We start from the raw sequence: 20,001 nt of genomic DNA on the forward strand, positions 1-20,001 counted from the left end.
TTCATCAAAGTTAACATTGTTTATTATTATTATTAAATTCTGCACTGACATAAATCCCAACACTTGTCACCAGCTCTGAGGAAGAAGACCTGAAAGAGCCATCCCATTTCAGAGAAGCGTCTCACATTAAGTCTACTTCTAGACACCTGCAGAGTCCCTGAGGAGGCCTGGGTGTTAAACCATGAGTGTCTCTGTCTCCCCCTGCTGGCGGAGGGCAGATGAGCTTCTTTCAGCGTAAAGGCAATATAATGGTGGGGTTCAGTTAGCCGGGTTACAGCTGAGGGCTTCTCTCAGGTCAGGGGCAGACGCTGGCCTTGCGGTGCTGCTGAACACAGCGAGGGGTGCAGAAGGAGAAGTCCAGGTACTGAAATGGGACCTTCCCCACCAAAGACTCTCCACACTGCCAACACCGCCTGGAACACAGGAGACAACCAACACCGAGCTCCTCAACATCACTGGGGAAACACTAGTGCAGCACAGTTAGTTGACAGCACTAATCTAGGTCAGTGTTTGCCTGGTGTATAAATACGGCAGTTGTGTATTATTTGCATTCTATTCATACAAGCGTTCCATTTATTGGCCAAACATTATGGGTTTCAGTCAAGCACAGAGATGGATGTTCTAGAATAGAGTCACCTGGTGTTTGAAAGGTCGAGCCCTGTAGATGCTTTCTGCTCTGCCAATCTCTTCTCAGCCGCCAAGGCTCTCTGCAGGAATCAGACCATGAAGTAAACACTCATTTTCAGACCCACAAAGTCCTTCTGAAAATGACTCATACCTTCTCTCGGTCACTTAGAGAGGCAAATCTCTTCTTCTCCTCCGCCTCCATCTCCAGGGCTCGCCTCTCTTCTCTCTGTTCTCTCTCCCGCTGTTTTTTTGCTGCTTTCTGGGCCTTCTTCTTCTCCGTCTTCTTGGACTCCAGCTCTGCGGTCAGCGGCCCTGGAACCTAGAGCCCCGCCCGGAGGACACTTCGTTAAGCGCAGCGTCTCGTTAGAACCGTGTTTCACTGTCAGACCCATGCAAGCCAGTGGTCAAGTAGGGAAAGGCTGAATCAACCAAGACATGGGACCTGGAAGAAACATAAATGCCTACTTCTTGAAAACAAAGAAAATCTAGCAGTTTTTAAGCAAATTTCCTGCAATTGCATACATCTCGGGATGGGGCAATTTTATGGGGATACAAGTATTTTGTTGGTGGATGCTAATTATCTGTGTCACTTAATCTTATTGATGAAGAACACAAGTTTACCTGAGCTTTGCTATAGTTGTATCTGTTGGGGTGTTCAGCCATGTATTTTCGAAACGTGTTCCTGGTGTCCTTCTCAGGAGCAACCCCATAGGGCGTCTGGCCCTTCTTATCTCTGGGACACAGAAACAGCGGTAAAAGTAACATCAGACCAAGACAACTCTAACCCTGTCAAAGCAAAACAAATAAATCTGAAGGATGACACAGGAAAGGTACAGGATTGGCTAGTGTATGACCAGAGCAAATGTACTGTTGGCACTGTTGTCAGCATTGACCAGACAAATGAATCTATTAAGGGAACTAACTAGTTATATATATATATATATATATATACACACATACACATATACACATACACATACACATACACATACACATACACATACACATACACATACACACATACACATACACATACACACATACACATACACACATACACATACACATACACACACACACACACACATACACATACACATACACATACACATACACATACACATACACACACACACACACACACACACACACACACACACACACACACACACACACACACACACACACACACACACACACACACACACACACACACACACACACACACACACACACACACACACACACACACACACACACACACACACACACACACACACACACACACACACACACACACACACACACACACACACACACACACACATACACACATACATACATACATACATACATACATACATACATACATACATACATACATACATACATACATACATACATACATACATACATACATACACACACACACACACACACACACACTCTATCTCACAAAAGTGAGTACACTCCTCACATTTATGTAAATATTTGAGTATATCTTTTCATGTGACAACACTGAAGAAATGACACTTACAATGTAAAGTAGTGAGTGAACAGCTTGTACATTTGCTGTCCCCTCTCCACCCACCCCCACCCCCACACACAAGATTATTAGGAACACCTGTTCAATTTCTCATTAATGCAATTATCTAATCAACCAATCACATGGCAGTTGCTTCAATGCATTTAGGGGTGTAGTCCTGGTCAAGACAATCTCCTGAACTCCAAACTGAATGTCAGAATGGGAAAGAAAGGTGATTTAAGCAATTTTGAGCATGGCATGGTTGTTGGTGCCAGACGGGCTGGTCTGAGTATTTCACAATCTGCTCAGTTACTGTGATTTTCACACACAACCATTTCTAGGGTTTACAAAGAATGGTGTGAAAAGGGAAAAACATCCAGTATGCGGCAGTCCTGTGTGCGAAAATGCCTTGTTGATGCTAGAGGTCAGAGGAGAATGGGCCGACTGATTCAAGCTGATAGAAGAGCAACTTTGACTGAAATAACCACTCGTTACAACCGAGGTATGCAGCAAAGCATTTGTGAAGCCACAACACGCACAACCTTGAGGCGGATGGGCTACAACAGCAGAAGACCCCACCGGGTACCACTCATCTCCACTACAAATAGGAAAAAGAGGCTACAATTTGCACGAGCTCATCAAAATTGGACAGTTGAAGACTGGAAGAATGTTGCCTGGTCTTATGAGTCTCGATTTCTGTTGAGACATTCAGATGGTAGAGTCAGAATTTGGCGTAAACAGAATGAGAACATGGATCCATCATGCCTTGTTACCACTGTGCAGGCTGGTGGTGGTGGTGTAATGGTGTGGGGGATGTTTTCTTGGCACACTTTAGGCCCCTTAGTGCCAATTGGGCATCGTTTAAATGCCACGGCCTACCTGAGCATTGTTTCTGACCATGTCCATCCCTTTATGAGCACCATGTACCCATCCTCTGATGGCTACTTCCAGCAGGATAATGCACCATGTCACAAAGCTCGAATCATTTCAAATTGGTTCCTTGAACATGACAATGAGTTCACTGTACTGAAATGGCCCCCAGTCACCAGATCTCAACCCAATAGAGCATCTTTGGGATGTGGTGGAACGGGAGCTTCGTGCCCTGGATGTGCATCCCACAAATCTCCATCAACTGCAAGATGCTATCCTATCAATATGGGCCAACATTTCTAAAGAATGCTTTCAGCACTTTGTTGAATCAATGCCACATAGAATTAAGGCAGTTCTGAAGGCGAAAGGGGGTCAAACACAGTATTAGTATGGTGTTCCTAATAATCCTTTAGGTGAGTGTATATAACCAATGATTTGTACATAGCCGTTTTGATCCCTGCAGACCCTCATACCTGCATGCTGGGTCGCTTCCTGCCTCCATCAGCAGTCGGACCACAGCTTTCTGCCCGGCTGCCGATGCCACGTGGAGAAGGGTGAAGCCAGAGGAGTCAATGGGTTGGTTCAGGAGGGTTACTGGGCACAGGGCTGCAGGTTCCACAGGGGAGCAGCTCCCTCGGTCTAACATCTCCCCCTGCACCTCCTGTCTGCCCTGATCTTTCGTCTTGTTGTCCTTCAGCTCATCCTCTCCCTCCTCTTGCCTCCGTTCAGACCGCTGCAGCAGGCTGGTGAGGGTGTCCAGGTCTCCAGTCTTACAGGCCGTGTACAGAGTATCTCTCAGACCATACTCCCATACATCAGGCTCTGAGGAGGACCAGAGGATACAGAGAACTAGAGGATACTGAAGACTAGGGGACACAGAGAACTAGAGGATACTGAAGACTAGAGGATACAGAGAACTAGAGGATACTGAAGACTAGAGGATACAGAGAACTAGAGGATACAGAGAACTAGAGGATACTGAAGACTAGAGGATACAGAGAACTAGAGGATACTGAAGACTAGAGGATACAGAGAACTAGAGGATCCTGAAGACCAGAGAATACTGAGGACTAGAGATACAAGTGTGTATCTCAGACAGAAAGATGTTTTCGTCTTACCTTCTTCATGTTGTCTCTTCTGGCTCTTGGGGCACCTCTTGCTCTCCTGGTTCTTCTCTCCTCTATCCTGATTGGCGTCTTCCAACTCCTCCCCATTATCTTCAGCTTCCCTGTTACTCAGCTCTGACGACAGACCAACAAAAACCTTTTTTAACACATGAACCACCTCCCTCGGGAGACACGAACCACCTCCCTCGGGAGACACGAACCACCTCCCTCGGGAGACACGAACCACCTCCCTCGGGAGACATGAACCACCTCCCTCGGGAGACATGAACCACCTCCCTCGGTAGAAATGAACCACCTCCCTCGGTAGAAATGAACCACCTCCCTCGGTAGACATGAACCACCTCCCTCGGTAGACATGAACCACCTCCCTCTTTAGACATGAACCACTTCCCTCGGTAGACATTAGTTCTGCCCTTTACTTTTAAATTACATCTGAAAGTTACCTGTGTCCTCTGTCCTGCGTCCCTCCTTCTTCCTCCTCCTTCTTCTCCTAACGGGGTATATCTCATGTTCCCGGAGGTCCAGGGTCCCCATGGTCACCTCCACCGTCTCCAGCTGTACCTCCTCTCCTTCACTCTCCTCCTCTAATGGGGGTGATGTGATCTCCTGGTCAGGGTTTGGCTCAGCTGTAGCTTTAGGTGTTTTCTTTTTCCACACTTTCTTAGGACTCAAGATGTCTGAGAACTCAGAGTCCTTTTCTGTGTTGAAGGACATTTTGGAAGCGCATTAAACATGAACGGATGTATTATGTATTAAATGTCAGAAGGAAGGTCCTTAAGAGTGGACAGGACTCCTACCATACACATGTAGAGTGGAGAGGATGTCATGTACTCTCTTAATCTCTCGGAAGGTGGCTCTGCGTGTGGGGAAAGGAAGCGTTCTGATGCGAGGGTCCTTCCTGTCCAGCAAAGCCACCTTGCCACTGAAGAACATGGTCTTATTGTAACTGGGGGCACGCAGAAATATGGCGCTGGCATCACTCAGGTGTTCAGACCAGCTCTCTAACAGGTCCTGGACCTCCTACAGCGCACCAAGACAGAGCGGACTGGTTAGACATGGAATCAGACAGACCAACACAAACAATGAACTGCTTATGTGGAATCAGGAAAAAACTATTATGCTCATGAGTGTGTAAATAGGAGATACCAGGGTGGTCTCGTTGCATCTCCTCAGCTAGTCTCACCTTGACCAGGGCGGTCTCGTTGCATCGCCTCAGCTAGTCTCACCTTGACCAGGGCGGTCTCGTTGTATCTCCTCAGCTAGTCTCACCTTGACCAGGGCGGTCTCGTTGCATCTCCTCAGCTAGTCTCACCTTGACCAGGGCGGTCTCGTTGCATCTCCTCAGCTAGTCTCACCTTGACCAGGGCGGTCTCGTTGCATCTCCTCAGCTAGTCTCACCTTGACCAGGGCGGTCTCGTTGCATCTCCTCAGCTAGTCTCACCTTGACCAGGGCGGTCTCGTTGCATCTCCTCAGCTAGTCTCACCTTGACCAGGGCGGTCTCGTTGCATCTCCTCAGCTAGTCTCACCTTGACCAGGGCGGTCTCGTTGCATCTCCTCAGCTAGTCTCACCTTGACCAGGGCGGTCTCGTAGCATCTCCTCAGCTAGTCTCACCTTGACCAGGGCGGTCTCGTTGCATCTCCTCAGCTAGTCTCACCTTGACCAGGGCGGTCTCGTTGCATCTCCTCAGCTAGTCTCACCTTGACCAGGGCGGTCTCGTTGCATCTCCTCAGCTAGTCTCACCTTGACCAGGGCGGTCTCGTTGCATCTCCTCAGCTAGTCTCACCTTGACCAGGGCGGTCTCGTTGCATCTCCTCAGCTAGTCTCACCTTGACCAGGGCGGTCTCGTTGCATCTCCTCAGCTAGTCTCACCTTGACCAGGGCGGTCTCGTTGCATCTCCTCAGCTAGTCTCACCTTGACCAGGGCGGTCTCGTTGCATCTCCTCAGCTAGTCTCACCTTGACCAGGGCGGTCTCGTTGTATCTCCTCAGCGCGGCTCCGGCGGACTTGGGCGTGTGGCTGCTGTTCTTAGCGTCTCTCAGGCCCTGGGCGGTTCCCCGCTTGGCTCTCACTGTGTACCGGTGGAAGGTCTTGTGGTGCAACACCTCTCTCCTGCAACCCAGGAGGAAGGGTCTCAAACAGCACCCTGTAGTGCACTACTTTGGACCACAGCCCTGTGGACCCTGGTGGAAGGTAGGGCACTACGGTATCCAATGTGGACATTTTCACTGAGGGTGTCCTCACATTTGTTTAGACATGAATGGCTGTGTTTGAGTTATTTTGAGGGGACAGCAAATGTACACTGTTATACAAGCTGTACACTCACTACTTTACATTGTAGCAAAGTGTCATTTCTTCAGTGTTGTCACATGAAAAGATATAATTAAATATTTGCAAAAATGTATGTAGGGGCAAGGGGCCATTTGGGAGCATATGAAGCCAACGCATCACTGACCCTTGGAACACGGCTCCAGCAAAGTGGCCCCCCCCGGTCATCAGAATGACCCACACCGTCTTATGACTGAAACTGCGTAGAGAAGACACCATGTCCATCTCGAGACCAGACTGTAAAACAAAATAGCAGTGGCAGAAAGAGAGATAAGCAAGGATTGTTTAAGTTCAGTGAAGTCATTCTTCCCTGAATCCCAAGGGAGTTTGCAGTCTTTCTTTTCTGACTAGTTTAAGTATGCATCTGAACTGGCCCTCTGGTCCCTGTGTGGTAATGAGAAGAAGGGCGCCCTAAAGGGGACAGAGTTTTATTGTGGATATAGATGCAGGCTGGCGTGGCCTCAGACTGGATGTGTAGTCCCAAACTTGTAGTCCCAAGCAACAGCCAATCAGATTGAATGGACCACAATGTTGGCTGTGCTTGTAGTCCCAAGCAACAGCCAATCAGATTGAATGGACCATATTGTAGTTGAACACCACCCATCTTCCACATGGGGGACAAACACCAACGTGTAGCACCCTAAAATGCTGTCTTCATGCCTAGTCAAGGTTTATATACACAGTTGTATACATATACACTGTACACAACAGCTTTATTACTACCAACAGAACAAGCAGTTATACATGTATTCAGTTTGGTTGCTTATTTTTAACAATAAAACAAACCACAAGACAGAACAAAGACACCACAAAACAAAACACACTCCCATCCTCTTGCCAAAAGACTCACAAACCCACCTAGACCCTTTTAATTGTTTATGATTAACATGGCAATTGGCTATTGCAGTGCTGTTAACAATTTCCCTTTGTCTAGCTAGCTGAACTTTCAGAACATGCATTTTGTCAAAATCGGTATACAACAACCAACAATAAACAAATATTTAGCAAAATCACAATGTAATTCAAGCAGCAGATGACATTACGTGTGATCAGCACTCTGAATGTAAAGATATGACAAAAACTAAAGATGCTTCCATAGGTTGTTGAATGCCACTGGTTGCCTTGAGTTTGCTTAAAAGGACGTCACCTAACTTGTTACCCGTACCTTGTTCTGCAGGACACAACGATGGAGGACCAGGTACTGGCCCTGAGAGTTCTGGAACACCACCCTGGTGGAAAGGCCACGGGAGGGTTCTGCTTCTAGAACACCAAGATGATTCTGTACAGGGGTGTTCCCCACAGCCCATTCACTGTCCGACTCCTCCCCCTCTTCCTCCTCGGAGTCAGAACCTGAGATACTGGACATGTCGCCTGGGGATGAAGCAAACTGGTAGTAGAATTGGTAGATATATTGCAATGGCGCCATATAACATGCTTTTAACCAGGGTTTGGAGTAATGAAAACACAAGCAACATACAGTACCAGTACTGTGTAAAAGCCTTAGGCACCTGAAAGTTGAAATAAAGCCATTAATTCAGTTAGTGTGTGTATATATTTAGACACAGTATCTCACTAGTGATACACCCCTCACTGAAAGGTGTACTCACTTTTGTGAGATACTGTATATATACACACAAATAAAGACTTCGTACCCAAATACATTGCTTTCAGGTGCCTAAGAGTTTTGCAGTGTACTGTAAGTGTACATTTATATTTTGGAAGTTACCACAGTGACATCGTCAAAGGTTCCCAGACAAACAATATAACCGATGTTGACACAGCGACAGACCATCAACTCACCATGTAGTGGAAGGGTGGTCATAATGATTGTAGGAGTGAAGTCTTGTGTGCTGTGTTTGTGCCAAGACCAGACTTAGGGTGACTGACCTGTGCCGGTCTTTCTCTCAAACTCCTCAGCGGTGACGGCTGTTTGCCCAGCTAGCCTCTGCCTCAGGTTGAAACGGTGCCAGTCCAGTTTATAGTGTTCCATCTAAAGGACCAATAACATTTAAACCCCCCAGTTTTCAATCATTCACAAGAACCATACTGACACAATCTGTTGAATTCATTAGACCCTCAATGCTGTTAAGATCCTGGTCCCAAAACACAACGGTTCTTGGATGTGAAAAAGAGCCATTCAGTTCAGCCATTTTTACATTCCATTTGAGTGATATATCAGATTCTCATCCAGAGCAACGTGCAGTTGCTCTAGATGTCACCTTTAGAATAACTAGGTTAGATTCTCATCCAGAGCAACGTGCAGTTGCTCTAGATGTCACCTTTAGAATAACTAGGTTAGATTCTCATCTACCCCGGTTTTAGCAGCACATTTCCCCTGGGCTTTGGTTGTATTCACCTGCTCCTCCCGTGTGTCAAAGGAGCAGTGACAGGCAGAACACCACATCCTGTTTGACACATCTCTGGCAGCAGTGTCTTTACCCAGACTGCACGCTCCCTCAGCCTGTCCGTCATCGGACACGTCTCCCTCTGGGCACTGAGTTCCTCCTGTTTGGATGAGATGGGCCCATGACGACAAACAACATCACCAGCGTGTTCAGGATGTACATCAGCCATGGCCATATAACTAGCTCTGTGTTTTAGCTATGTCACTGTGTCCAGCTAGTTACCCACCAAGGCTGTGTGACGTAGTCTTGGAGAGTACAGGCGTCTCATGGACACGCACGACTTCTCTGAGGTCTTGCAGAGCCGAGTCATGAAGACAGTAATCAAACACTGACCGGTGTTGTGAAGCCGATGTCATTGTAGGCCCCGGAACAACTGAAGGAGGCCAACAAGTTAGGAAAATTCAATAAGTGTTACTATTTCAGGAGTGATCTAGCTAGCTATATAGACATATATAGCAGCTAGATATTTAACTGGTTAATTCTAGCTACCAGCTAGCTATTTAGCTGGCTAACTTGAGCTACCTGGAATTTCCTTGCCATTTCAAAAACTTACTGAAATTATGTCACGTCTAATGTTGTTTTCGTCGTCGATGTTGAGTAAAGAAAACCTATAGTAAGCAGCTTGATTACACTCCCTGCATGCAATGTAGGCTACCTGGCAGAAGTGTGTGGGGGGCTAACACACGAAGCAACACCACATTAAACATATTTGAAATACGGAAGCCGATAACGGTCAGTACAGAAAAACGGGGATATATTCGTTCCGCCAAACAAAACTTCTACTCAACGTACTCCACAGTGCCTCAGGTTTAGTTGGGAACCGTCCAGCTGAAGTAAACAGAACGAAACAGGGAGACACGTTTTGGGTTCCGTCTCTATTTCGTTCTGTTTGTTTCTGATTAGCAAACAATACGATTATAACCTGGGCTTCTCAAGGCGCTACAGATTCCTTTCGGTGACAATACAACGTGATTAATGACACGCATCCAAGCTTGTTCCAAGAGGCTGGCTTCCAAAGACAACACTTCCGACCTCTACTGGAGATTATATTTAACCAGTTTAGGTACAAAGATATGTCATTTTAACCGCAGGCCAACGTGTAGTTAAGGAGCAGGGTTGGGTAGGTTAATTTTTAAATGCAATCAGTTACAAGTTACCTGTCCACATTTGTAATCAGTAACGTAAATTTTGTATTACTCAAACTCAGTAACGTAATCTGATTTTGAATTACTTTGAATTACTTTTAGATTACTTTCATATTAAGAGGCATTGGAAAACAAATAGAAATAGCCTATAACACCTTTTGCGGGATCAATCAATGTTAGTTTCCATAGCTGGCCAATAACGTAATTCGCATTTTACCTTATGGGTTGTGTAGGCTACAGTGCCTTTGGAAATGGGTTTCTAAACCATTGCTTTTTACTTCAATATGATTGGGCTACATCTCTACTTTACACGCTAAAGATATTCAGTCATTCCAATTAATCCAATAAACCTCGATCTTCAAATAATTCAAATAATAAATAATTCCGGAATCTGACTTTTTAGCAGAACATAACCCAAAATCTAATGATGCTTAAGCATATTCTGTTATTTGTTTTTTATTCATGTTTTTAATCAAAACATTGTTGAAGAATAAATGGCAATTACTAGAAAAGGGTATTGACATTGTTGTATGTAAAAATTAAGATATCCGCAGTTTTTCGTGCATAAACTAAATCTGCAGTAGTCTAATTCATATTTTGGTTTAAATAACGGTTAACATTAAATAATAAACTCAAACATACGTGTCATAATTATTTCGCGCACCTATTCTTTTTCAATTTAAGTAATCCAAAGGTAATCATAATTTTTCAAAAGTATCTGTAATCCGATTACAATATTTTTCATCGTCAATGGCCAACACCTAACCATTGTACCTAACCAAGTCGAACATGTCATATTTATTTCTAACCAGCAAATCACCAATGTAGACTGCATTTATACGTTTCAGCGCAAGCCTCAAAGATTGCAGAAATCTTCGGTTGCCCATCAGTTCTGGGAACGGGTTTCTCCCACCCTGGTCTTCTACACAGCAGGTGTCCAAGTAAAGCTGGAATCATTCATGCCTCCACAGAAGACCCAGCTACTCAGGCCAGGGGCAGGCATCCAGGCCATACACTGTTCTACCTATATACGTGTGACAGGGATTACCAAACAGCTCCCTGTTCTTTTAATATGACGTCTGGGGCGTTTGCTAATAACTATGGTTTTAAACCTCGCATTTAGCTGGATATGCAATATATTGTTATGTGGATAATCGGTAATTAAATTCTAGACCATACCTCAATATACCATGAAATTCCACGGCACGAAATGCACGAAAATAATCCACAAGGTTATACACGAAATAGAACAGAAGGTTTCAGGACTTTGGCTCGATAGCTCAAACTGTTTGGAAACTGTTTCAATCTGTTTCTGCTAATCATTTAGACAATAGGGAATTTAATATTACAAATATCTCCTTAAAACAATAACTGACAAGTCCAAATAGTGTCCAATCCAATTTCCTATGATGGATCATAATGTGTAAATAAAAATGTTATTTGAAAGGAAAATAAAACGATTTCACTTGTTAACCTATAATGGCATGGCATGGCTCCGGTTCTCGGGGGCCGATCCACATGTGTTTTCCTTGTTTCCTGGTTGTAAGTAAAGCTCACAATGTAAGTCCCACCCAGGTCTGAATTATATCATTATTAGAAAGAGAGAATGAAAACAAGAAGCGTTGACACTTTTCTCACCCATCTATGGCCACCGTAGAACTAAAGGAAATTCATTTTGGGCGGGTTGCTTATTACGATTAGACAAGTGACTGTTGGTAGCTCCCTCGATGTATTTTGAATTCAGAGAAAAAACGCCAGTGGGTGAAGTTTTGTCAAACCAATTCTCTATAGATTATATTTATCTCCGAGCAGTTGAACTTTGTTAGAATCCTATTTGCGGGAAACTTTTTCCTTCTCTCCTTCGATGCAGGTTTCTTTTAGTTATCCTGATATCCAGCGCGAAGAGCCCGGATAGCTCAGTCGGTAGAGCATCAGACTTTTAATCTGAGGGTCCAGGGTTCAAGTCCCTGTTCGGGCGGACGTTTTTCGTGAAATAATCAGACTTCAAACAGTTTGGTTCCATGCATACCTTAAGAGTAGACTTCAGCCCAAACCACCGTTCATTTAGAAGCTGTGTTTCTCTGATGCAGATGGTCTTGGTCAGGGGGTGGGTAATGTTTTTCACTGAAAATACCAGAGAGCATTGTGGGCCAGATTACTTTTTTGCCTAAAAAATACACAACATAGCTAACTTTGTTAACTTGCATATTATATTTATGCATATTTATTTTTCATGCAACACCGTTTTCATAATTGAACTTTACTTTAACAATGTTTTTTTATTATTATTTTCTGTTAACAACTGTTATTGTGGCAGGCAAAGGCCTAAAAAAATCCCTTTTTAGGGTTTTTACTCAACAGAAATGTTGCAACACATATTTGCCTTAAAACTTAATTCAACAGAGTAAGCTTCATTACATAAGGTATAGTGTATAATAGTTATATAGGTAAAATAGTTATTAGGGCAGACATAAGTCAATGAAATCACTTCTGAAGATTTTCACTCAAAGCAAATGTTGTTATAATTGCTGTCATCTAACTTCATACAGTATATTTTTTGTACTACGTGCTTTTAATGACAGCGATTCCAGCTGTTTTTGTATTTCGCTGCATGCTTGCTCTGGAAGTGCCTCTGCAAATTGGACTATTTAAAAACTGTGACTTTAGCTTAACATATTAAGCAAGTTGCTTTACATTCGCAAATAAATATTTGCCTGTCAATAGTTTTTTAAATACCCTGCTTTCGTTATCAACTTTTCTTAGGCTAATTTCCAGAGACCGCTAGCCATCATTTGCGTATAGTACCATAGACTGTAGGCGTTTCTCAATGTCAAGGAAGGATCCTTGACATTGAGAAACAGCTTGTATGTATAGTACGTACAAATGATAACTTCCGCGCGTGGATTGTGGTTCTGGTCCCTACGTATCATAGCAACGCAAATACCTTGTTTCAACTTAAAGGTATTTTAAACAGTTTGATACTGCTGTACTGATTACTGGGAGTGCCACGGGACTTTTAATTTGAAAATAAATACATATGCAACAGAAAATCAAGTTCGGTATTTTTTATTATTTTAAAAGTGTTGCATGTAACGCGGGCCGGATAGAATGACTTATCTTGCCCAGGTCTGGTAGAGGTGGTAGAGGTGGTAGAGGTCTAGGCTTTGATGGAGAGTTATTCATATGTTCCTGGTAAACTGGTGATGGGCTTTCGCTTTCAGATATAAACAAAAACAAATCCCAAGGTAGTGCCAGGAATTAAACAGAGTCGTCCATCTTTTTTCGTTGTTTCATGAGGTCATCCACAATTATTACCGAGTTTGAAAAAACGTGTTATTTAAAATGTGTTATATTCCACCGAAATTCTGTTTGCAAACATTTTGCAAACATTTTTTTCCGGTGGAATAAATACATCCCAAGGTGTGAATAAGTAGAGTTTGAAAGTACAACAGGCCAAGTGATAATTAAACATGACTGCAAACATTTTGCGTCTAAAGGGCTGTTATGTAGGATTCATTGCAGAGTTCCTGTATCGCCCGTTAGCCGTGGTATATGCGCATCAACAGAAAAAACTAACATCTGAGGTAAATAAAACCCATTTGGATCCTGAAAGCTGATTAGATGATATCCGTGGCATAAGCAATTATCCACGAGGGGGTGTGTTATATGGCCAATATACCACGGCTATATATTATACACTCACCTAAAGGATTATTAGGAACACCATACTAATACTGTGTTTGACCCCCTTTCGCCTTCAGAACTGCCTTAATTCTACGTGGCATTGATTCAACAAGGTGCTGAAAGCATTCTTTAGAATAGCATCTTGCAGTTGATGGAGATTTGTGGGATGCACATCCAGGGCACGAAGCTCCAGTTCCACCACATCCCAAAGATGCTCTATTGGGTTGAGATCTGGTGACTGTGGGGGCCATTTCAGTACAGTGAACTCATTGTCATGTTCAAGGAACCAATTTGAAATGATTCGAGCTTTGTGACATGGTGCATTATCCTGCTGGAAGTAGCCATCAGAGGATGGGTATATGGTGCTCATAAAGGGATGGACATGGTCAGAAACAATGCTCAGGTAGGCCGTGGCATTTAAACGATGCCCAATTGGCACTAAGGGGCCTAAAGTGTGCCAAGAAAACATCCCCCACACCATTACACCACCACCACCAGCCTGCACAGTGGTAACAAGGCATGATGGATCCATGTTCTCATTTTGTTTACGCCAAATTCTGACTCTACCATCTGAATGTCTCAACAGAAATCGAGACTCATCAGACCAGGCAACATTCTTCCAGTCTTCAACTGTCCAATTTTGGTGAGCTTGTGCAAATTGTAGCCTCTTTTTCCTATTTGTAGTGGAGATGAGTGGTACCTGGTGGGGTCTTCTGCTGTTGTAGCCCATCCGCCTCAAGGTTGTGCGTGTTGTGGCTTCACAAATGCTTTGCTGCATACTTCAGTTGTAACAAGTGGTTATTTCAGTCAAAGTTGCTCTTCTATCAGCTTGAATCAGTCGGCCCACTCTCCTCTGACCTCTAGCATCAACAAGGCATTTTCGCCCACAGGACTGCCGCATACTGGATGTTTTTCCCTTTTCACACCATTCTTTGTAAACCCTAGAAATGGTGGTGTGTGAAAATCCCAGTATCTGAGCAGATTGTGAAATACTCAGACCGGCCTGTCTGGCACCAACAACCATACCACGCTTAAAATTGCTTAAATCACCTTTCTTTCAGGAGATTCAGGAGATTGTCTTGACCAGGACCACAACCCTAAATGCATTGAAATAACTGCCATGTGATTGGTTGATTAGATAATTGCATTAATGACAAATTGAACAGGTGTTCCTAATAATCCTTTAGGTGAGTGTATAAGAGCTATTCTTTGGCACCATGCATCGCAATTAGAGCAGTAAGTAATGATGTGCAGTTCGCAAACGATTTGTTCGTTTTGACCAAATCTTTTTAATGACTCAGGACTCACAAGTCCTTTTTTTCTATTGACTCGTTCAATTGTATGTTTCATTCAAACATTTGACCGCGGATATCTACAACATGGTCATTTCATACCTGGTCCTCCAGCTCAGTTCTCTGATAATTGAACGCAGACTCTAATAATTAATATAGTTAGTTGATTACTGATGTCATGAAAAAACTTTGACTAGGTAAAAAAACTAGTTTTATCGTTCAATATAACGGTTGTTTTGTTCATTTGAACGACTGGGAGCGGAGTTCTACCCAACCAACACGCTGTTAGTTTTACCATCGCAAAGAAAAATACACAGTAGCATTATAACAGACATCCCAACTTGCAAACACGAATTTCAGGGAGGTGTCTTCACCGGCTACTGCACAAAATTCAGTTTTGCCACTAAATTGTATCTGGATTTTGGCAAGCGATCGATTTCAGTCTATACCACGGCTATTACTTCACATGAACTCTTAATGTTTTTACCGCGTTGGTTATCGGTTTAGAACTCGGGGTTTGCAAAATACAGTCCTCAAAAAAATGAAGGGAACATGTAATCGTCATAGTATAACCAAGTAAATTAAACTTCAGGGATATCCATCTGTCCAGTTACGAAGCATAAGCGAGTGAGTCAATGTCACCTGTTTTGGTGCAAATAAAAATGACAACAGGTGCACTGGACAGGCAAAAGCAAGACAACCCTGAAAAAGGGTTTTGCAGGTGGTGGCCACAGACAATTGCTCTCTCCTTATCCTTCCTGACTGATAGTTTTGCGTTTTGCTGGTGTAGTGTCACTGCTGGTAGCATGAGGCGGTACCTGCAGCCCTTTCAGGTTGCACAGGTAGTCCTGCTCCTCCAGGATGGCACATCCATACGAACCGTTGCAAGATGGTCCTTTGTCTCCCAGCACAGTCTCAAGAGCATGGAGGAGATACCAGGAGACGGGCCATTACACAAGGAGAGCTGGACAGGGATTTAGAAGTGCATTCCCCAGCAGCAGGGCAGGTCTCTGCTCCTTTGTGTGAGGAGGAAAATGAGGAGCACTGCCAGAGCCCTCCAAAATGACCTCCAGCTGGCTACTGGTGTTCATGTTTTTGACCAAACTGTCAGAAAAAAACTGGCGTCCTATAGTGGGACCTAGTGTGACCTGTGCTCACAGGCCAGCACTGTGCAACCCGTTCCCACGCCGGCAGGCTTAGGAACAGTTTCTTCCCATCTACTGTAACCCTTCTGAACTCTGTGACCTATCCCTTCACTACCCACACCCACCGCTTAGTACCGCCTCTCAGGGACCTTGTTGCCCTACTCCCTTGTACTACTTGTCTACCTCAGGAACCTCACTGCTGATTTTCCTCTATTTAAGTTGCACATGACACCTTGTACCTTCAGAATTGCCATTGTACATCCTTTTTTCCCCCCGGATGTTACATGATTCTTTTTTTCGGATGTCTACCTCGTCCTTGGAACCTCATTGCTGCTATCCCTGCATTTCAATTGCACAGACTACCTTACACCTCCAACAGACTACCTTACACCTCCAACAGACTATCTTACACATCCAACAGACTACCTTACACCTCCAACAGACTACCTTACACCTCCATCAGACTACCTTACACCTCCAACAGACTACCTTACACCTCCAACAGACTACTTTACACCTCCAACCGACTACCTTACACCTCCAACAGACTACCTTACACCTCCAATAGACTACCTTACACATCCAACAGACTACCTTACACCTTCCCAAATGCACGTACATATACTTTATAATTGTGAATGTGTACATTTTCTGTCCTCCCCTATTTGCTTTCATTGCTCATTTAGAATTGCCATTTTGCACTGTATTTGCCTTCATTGTACATCTATACATTCCACTTGTAACATACATTTACTTACTTCCTACCCTCTTCTATATGCACTTCTGGTTGGATGCATTTCCTCATACTGTTCAATGACAAAGTTGAATCTAATGTAATTTCTATATCTAGCCATGGTAGCCTATGTGTGCTTCTCAAAAGGCTCTTGACTTATTGCTTGAATATAGGCTGCCATAAGCCATTCCAAAGCTGGTCATTGTTTGCCTCATATTCTCACGTAAAGAGGAGTTTAGCAACTCAACTGGTCACTGCGCAGACAGACATGATGCTACCGTGATGAAGGATGTTGATGATTACAAGGTTTCAGACACTGAGTCTCAAACAGCAACAATGATGTTCAACAACAGGTTACTGGCCACGTAATTAGGGTGTAAATATGCCTGTAATGGCTGTTCCTTGGTTTCTCCAAAGACCTCCCCAGAAGGCGCTGTATATAAGGCTTGATGCCAGCCGTCAAAAAAGGTAGCGTGCGCTGAAGTCAACACCACCTGCTCTCCATGATGGACGTGACTGTGGCCAGCCTGCTGTGTGTGACGGTTCTGTACAGCTGCAGCACCTCGGCCACACCTGCCCAGGTAAACACGGGTGCTAGTGAACATGACATGCTGGGAAATTACAGTTTATTGTAACGCGTTTATAGTTACAGTTTTGTTCTATATATGTGTAGCATTACTCAGGGATCTACAAAAGGCTGCCCAGAGGATATTCAGGTAACGGCAACGCACGAACCGTATCACTCAGCTTTTCAACTTGTGCAACCATTAACAGACCCTCTTTGATTTTTCAGATGACCGGATCATACGCAGTGAAATGACCGCGACAGATCAAATAATTGAGGCTAATGAATTACGAAGTAAGCTGAAGTAGTATTTCACAAAATAACAAATGCTTTTCCTCCATGTTGATGTAGGCCCACAGGCACACCCTATCCCAAAACATTATTTAAAGTGTACTTATTTCATTTAATCTTTGCTTAGGTTTGCTAGACCCTCTGCAGGGTCTACAATGGGATGTTCTATGGGCTGGTCCAAATTGCAGCCTACACCCTAGTCCTTCCACTATATTTCACTAGTGTTGTCAAAAGTAGTGCACTATATCGGCAATATGGTGTCGTTTGAGACATAATGCTACATTGTCCTTTCCCACTCCAGCTGCAGAGGTTCCAGAAGTCACCAGTTTCAGGGACGGAGATATCGCTGTGACCACCGGGGGGCGCTCTAAGGTGTGTTTCGCACGCAGCTGTCCATGGTCCAAGTCAGTGGATGGATATGTCTATATCGCCTACAGGCTCTCCCCGGATTACAGTAAGTAACCCGTAGGCTACTCGTCATTGTTTCAGATGCATGAATATTTGGGCGATATTTCTGCTTCGTATCTTTCTTTATGCTTAAGCCACTGCGTAGATGCCAAGTGCCCTGTCACAAGAATTTCACTGTTCAGAATGCATTTGACAAATAAAATACTTTTACATTAAAATGTGCTTTGATGTTGACTGGCGGTATTTCTGTCCTCTTCTTCTTGTTCAATTTGTTTCTCGGGTGACGTAACCTCCTCAGGCAGTCTTGACCAGAGGATAATAAAGGCAGGAATGGACGAGGTTGAGACCGGCACATGTGTGAGGTTTGTTCCCAGGACGCACCAGAGAGACTACCTGGACATACAGCCTCTGTCAGGGTGAGCTTCTATCTCTCCAGTCTCTGGGCTTCATGTGTTCTGTTCAAATACATCTATGAACACTAAGAACGCACGCTTATTAACAGCAGCGACCCGAGAGACGTTTGTGTTAACTGTCCCGTTCAGGGAATGAAAGACTGTGTTTTTATAACTAGCAACCTGTTGTTTACTGGGTCAAAGTCCTTGACCACTGGGGGGCCCTGCCTCCCCTTGTTGTGGCTGTGTAGGTGTTGGTCGTACCTTGGGCATCGTGGGGGCCGGCAGACCCTCTCCCTCCAGTCTCCTGACTGTATGTGGTCTGGGGTGGCCTCCCATGAACTCATGCACGCTCTGGGCTTTGTGCACGAACAGTCCCGTGTCGACAGGGACAAGTATGTCACCATCAAATGGGACAACATTTTAAAGGGTGAGACATTGTCTTTTAAGGGTTGGGGGTAATGTTAATGGTTGTTCATTATCAGCATAATTAATGTTTCCTCCACGAACAGGTCACCTAAAGAGCTTTGAGATTTTCAAAACCAATAATCTGGACACTCCTTATGACTATGGCTCCATCATGCACTTCGGAATGTATGTATCTTACACACACACAAACACACACACATACACACACAATTACCACCCCCACACACACACATAATCACCCCCACACACACACACACATACACACACAATTACTACCCCCACACACACACAGACACACACACACACATAATCACCCCCACACACACACACAGACACACACACACACAAACACACACACACAACCCCCCTCCCCACATACACAGACACACACACACACACACACACACACACATTCACACCACCTCTCCACACACACAGACACACACACAGACACACACACACAATCATACCCCCTCCCCCCCCAGACACACACACAGACACACACAATCACCCCCCCCCCACACACACACAATCACCCCACCCACACACACACAATCACCCCCCCACACACACACAGACACACACACACACCACCAATAAGGTCATATTGTTAAAGGTCTTTCTGTGTGACTTCAGGAATGCATACTCAGAAGATGGGGATCCTACCATCGTTCCTAAGAGGAACAAGACCATTAAGATGGGCCAGAGGACCATTCTTAGTGCCCTGGACAGGATGAAAATTAACAAACTCTACAACTGTGGTTGGTAGCAAGCATATTGCTTTTACATTTAGGGAAATTGTTTGTTAAAATATTTTTTGTTAATTTGTATTTTTCTCATTCATTTTAAAAGGTTGTTCTTGTACAACAGCCCTGTGAAGATGGCTTCTGTTTTCTCTTTTGACAGAAATCAATGAGGACTATTAAAGAAACAGTTAAACATTTTCTGCTGAACACAATCACTGCTATCAAATAACACAATAATATCAATTAAGACATAATCATTGCTATTAAAATTAAAACCATTCAATAAAGAT

At 44.1% G+C, this 20,001-nt stretch overlaps 2 protein-coding genes and 1 non-coding gene across 5 annotated transcripts; 2 read left to right on the forward strand and 1 right to left on the reverse strand.

Moving 5' to 3' along the window:
• Positions 1 to 4: 4 nt before the first annotated feature.
• ankzf1 (ankyrin repeat and zinc finger peptidyl tRNA hydrolase 1) lies at positions 5 to 9,894 on the reverse strand. 2 transcript variants are annotated; one of them, XM_034288942.1, is made up of 15 exons: positions 9,435 to 9,894; positions 9,108 to 9,254; positions 8,833 to 8,981; positions 8,364 to 8,466; positions 7,642 to 7,847; positions 6,604 to 6,713; positions 6,107 to 6,260; positions 4,947 to 5,169; positions 4,593 to 4,847; positions 4,141 to 4,263; positions 3,496 to 3,844; positions 1,249 to 1,360; positions 779 to 946; positions 637 to 707; positions 5 to 413 (listed from the first exon to the last, which is right to left on the reverse strand). In XM_034288942.1, the coding sequence occupies exons 2-15, from the start codon at positions 9,235 to 9,237 to the stop codon at positions 296 to 298; spliced, it is 2,271 nt and encodes a 756-aa protein (XP_034144833.1). In that variant the 5' UTR covers positions 9,238 to 9,254; positions 9,435 to 9,894; the 3' UTR covers positions 5 to 295. The 2 variants fall into 2 exon arrangements, with proteins under 2 accessions (XP_034144833.1, XP_034144834.1); XM_034288943.1 differs by having other exon boundaries at positions 9,108 to 9,265.
• Positions 9,895 to 11,931: 2,037 nt separating this feature from the next.
• trnak-uuu lies at positions 11,932 to 12,004 on the forward strand. Its single transcript has one exon. It is a non-coding gene; the product is annotated as a tRNA-Lys (tRNA).
• Positions 12,005 to 17,297: 5,293 nt separating this feature from the next.
• Positions 17,298 to 19,977, forward strand: LOC105008344 (high choriolytic enzyme 1). Of its 2 annotated transcripts, none has more exons than XM_029115873.2 (9): positions 17,298 to 17,461; positions 17,554 to 17,596; positions 17,674 to 17,739; positions 18,038 to 18,190; positions 18,443 to 18,560; positions 18,788 to 18,966; positions 19,049 to 19,130; positions 19,602 to 19,726; positions 19,872 to 19,977. In XM_029115873.2, the coding sequence occupies exons 1-9, from the start codon at positions 17,384 to 17,386 to the stop codon at positions 19,889 to 19,891; spliced, it is 864 nt and encodes a 287-aa protein (XP_028971706.1). In that variant the 5' UTR covers positions 17,298 to 17,383; the 3' UTR covers positions 19,892 to 19,977. The 2 variants fall into 2 exon arrangements, with proteins under 2 accessions (XP_028971706.1, XP_028971707.1); XM_029115874.2 differs by having other exon boundaries at positions 19,818 to 19,959.
• Positions 19,978 to 20,001: the final 24 nt, after the last annotated feature.

Source organism: Esox lucius, chromosome 20 (assembly GCF_011004845.1).
Source record: "Esox lucius isolate fEsoLuc1 chromosome 20, fEsoLuc1.pri, whole genome shotgun sequence".
Taxonomy (NCBI): Eukaryota; Metazoa; Chordata; class Actinopteri; order Esociformes; family Esocidae; genus Esox; species Esox lucius.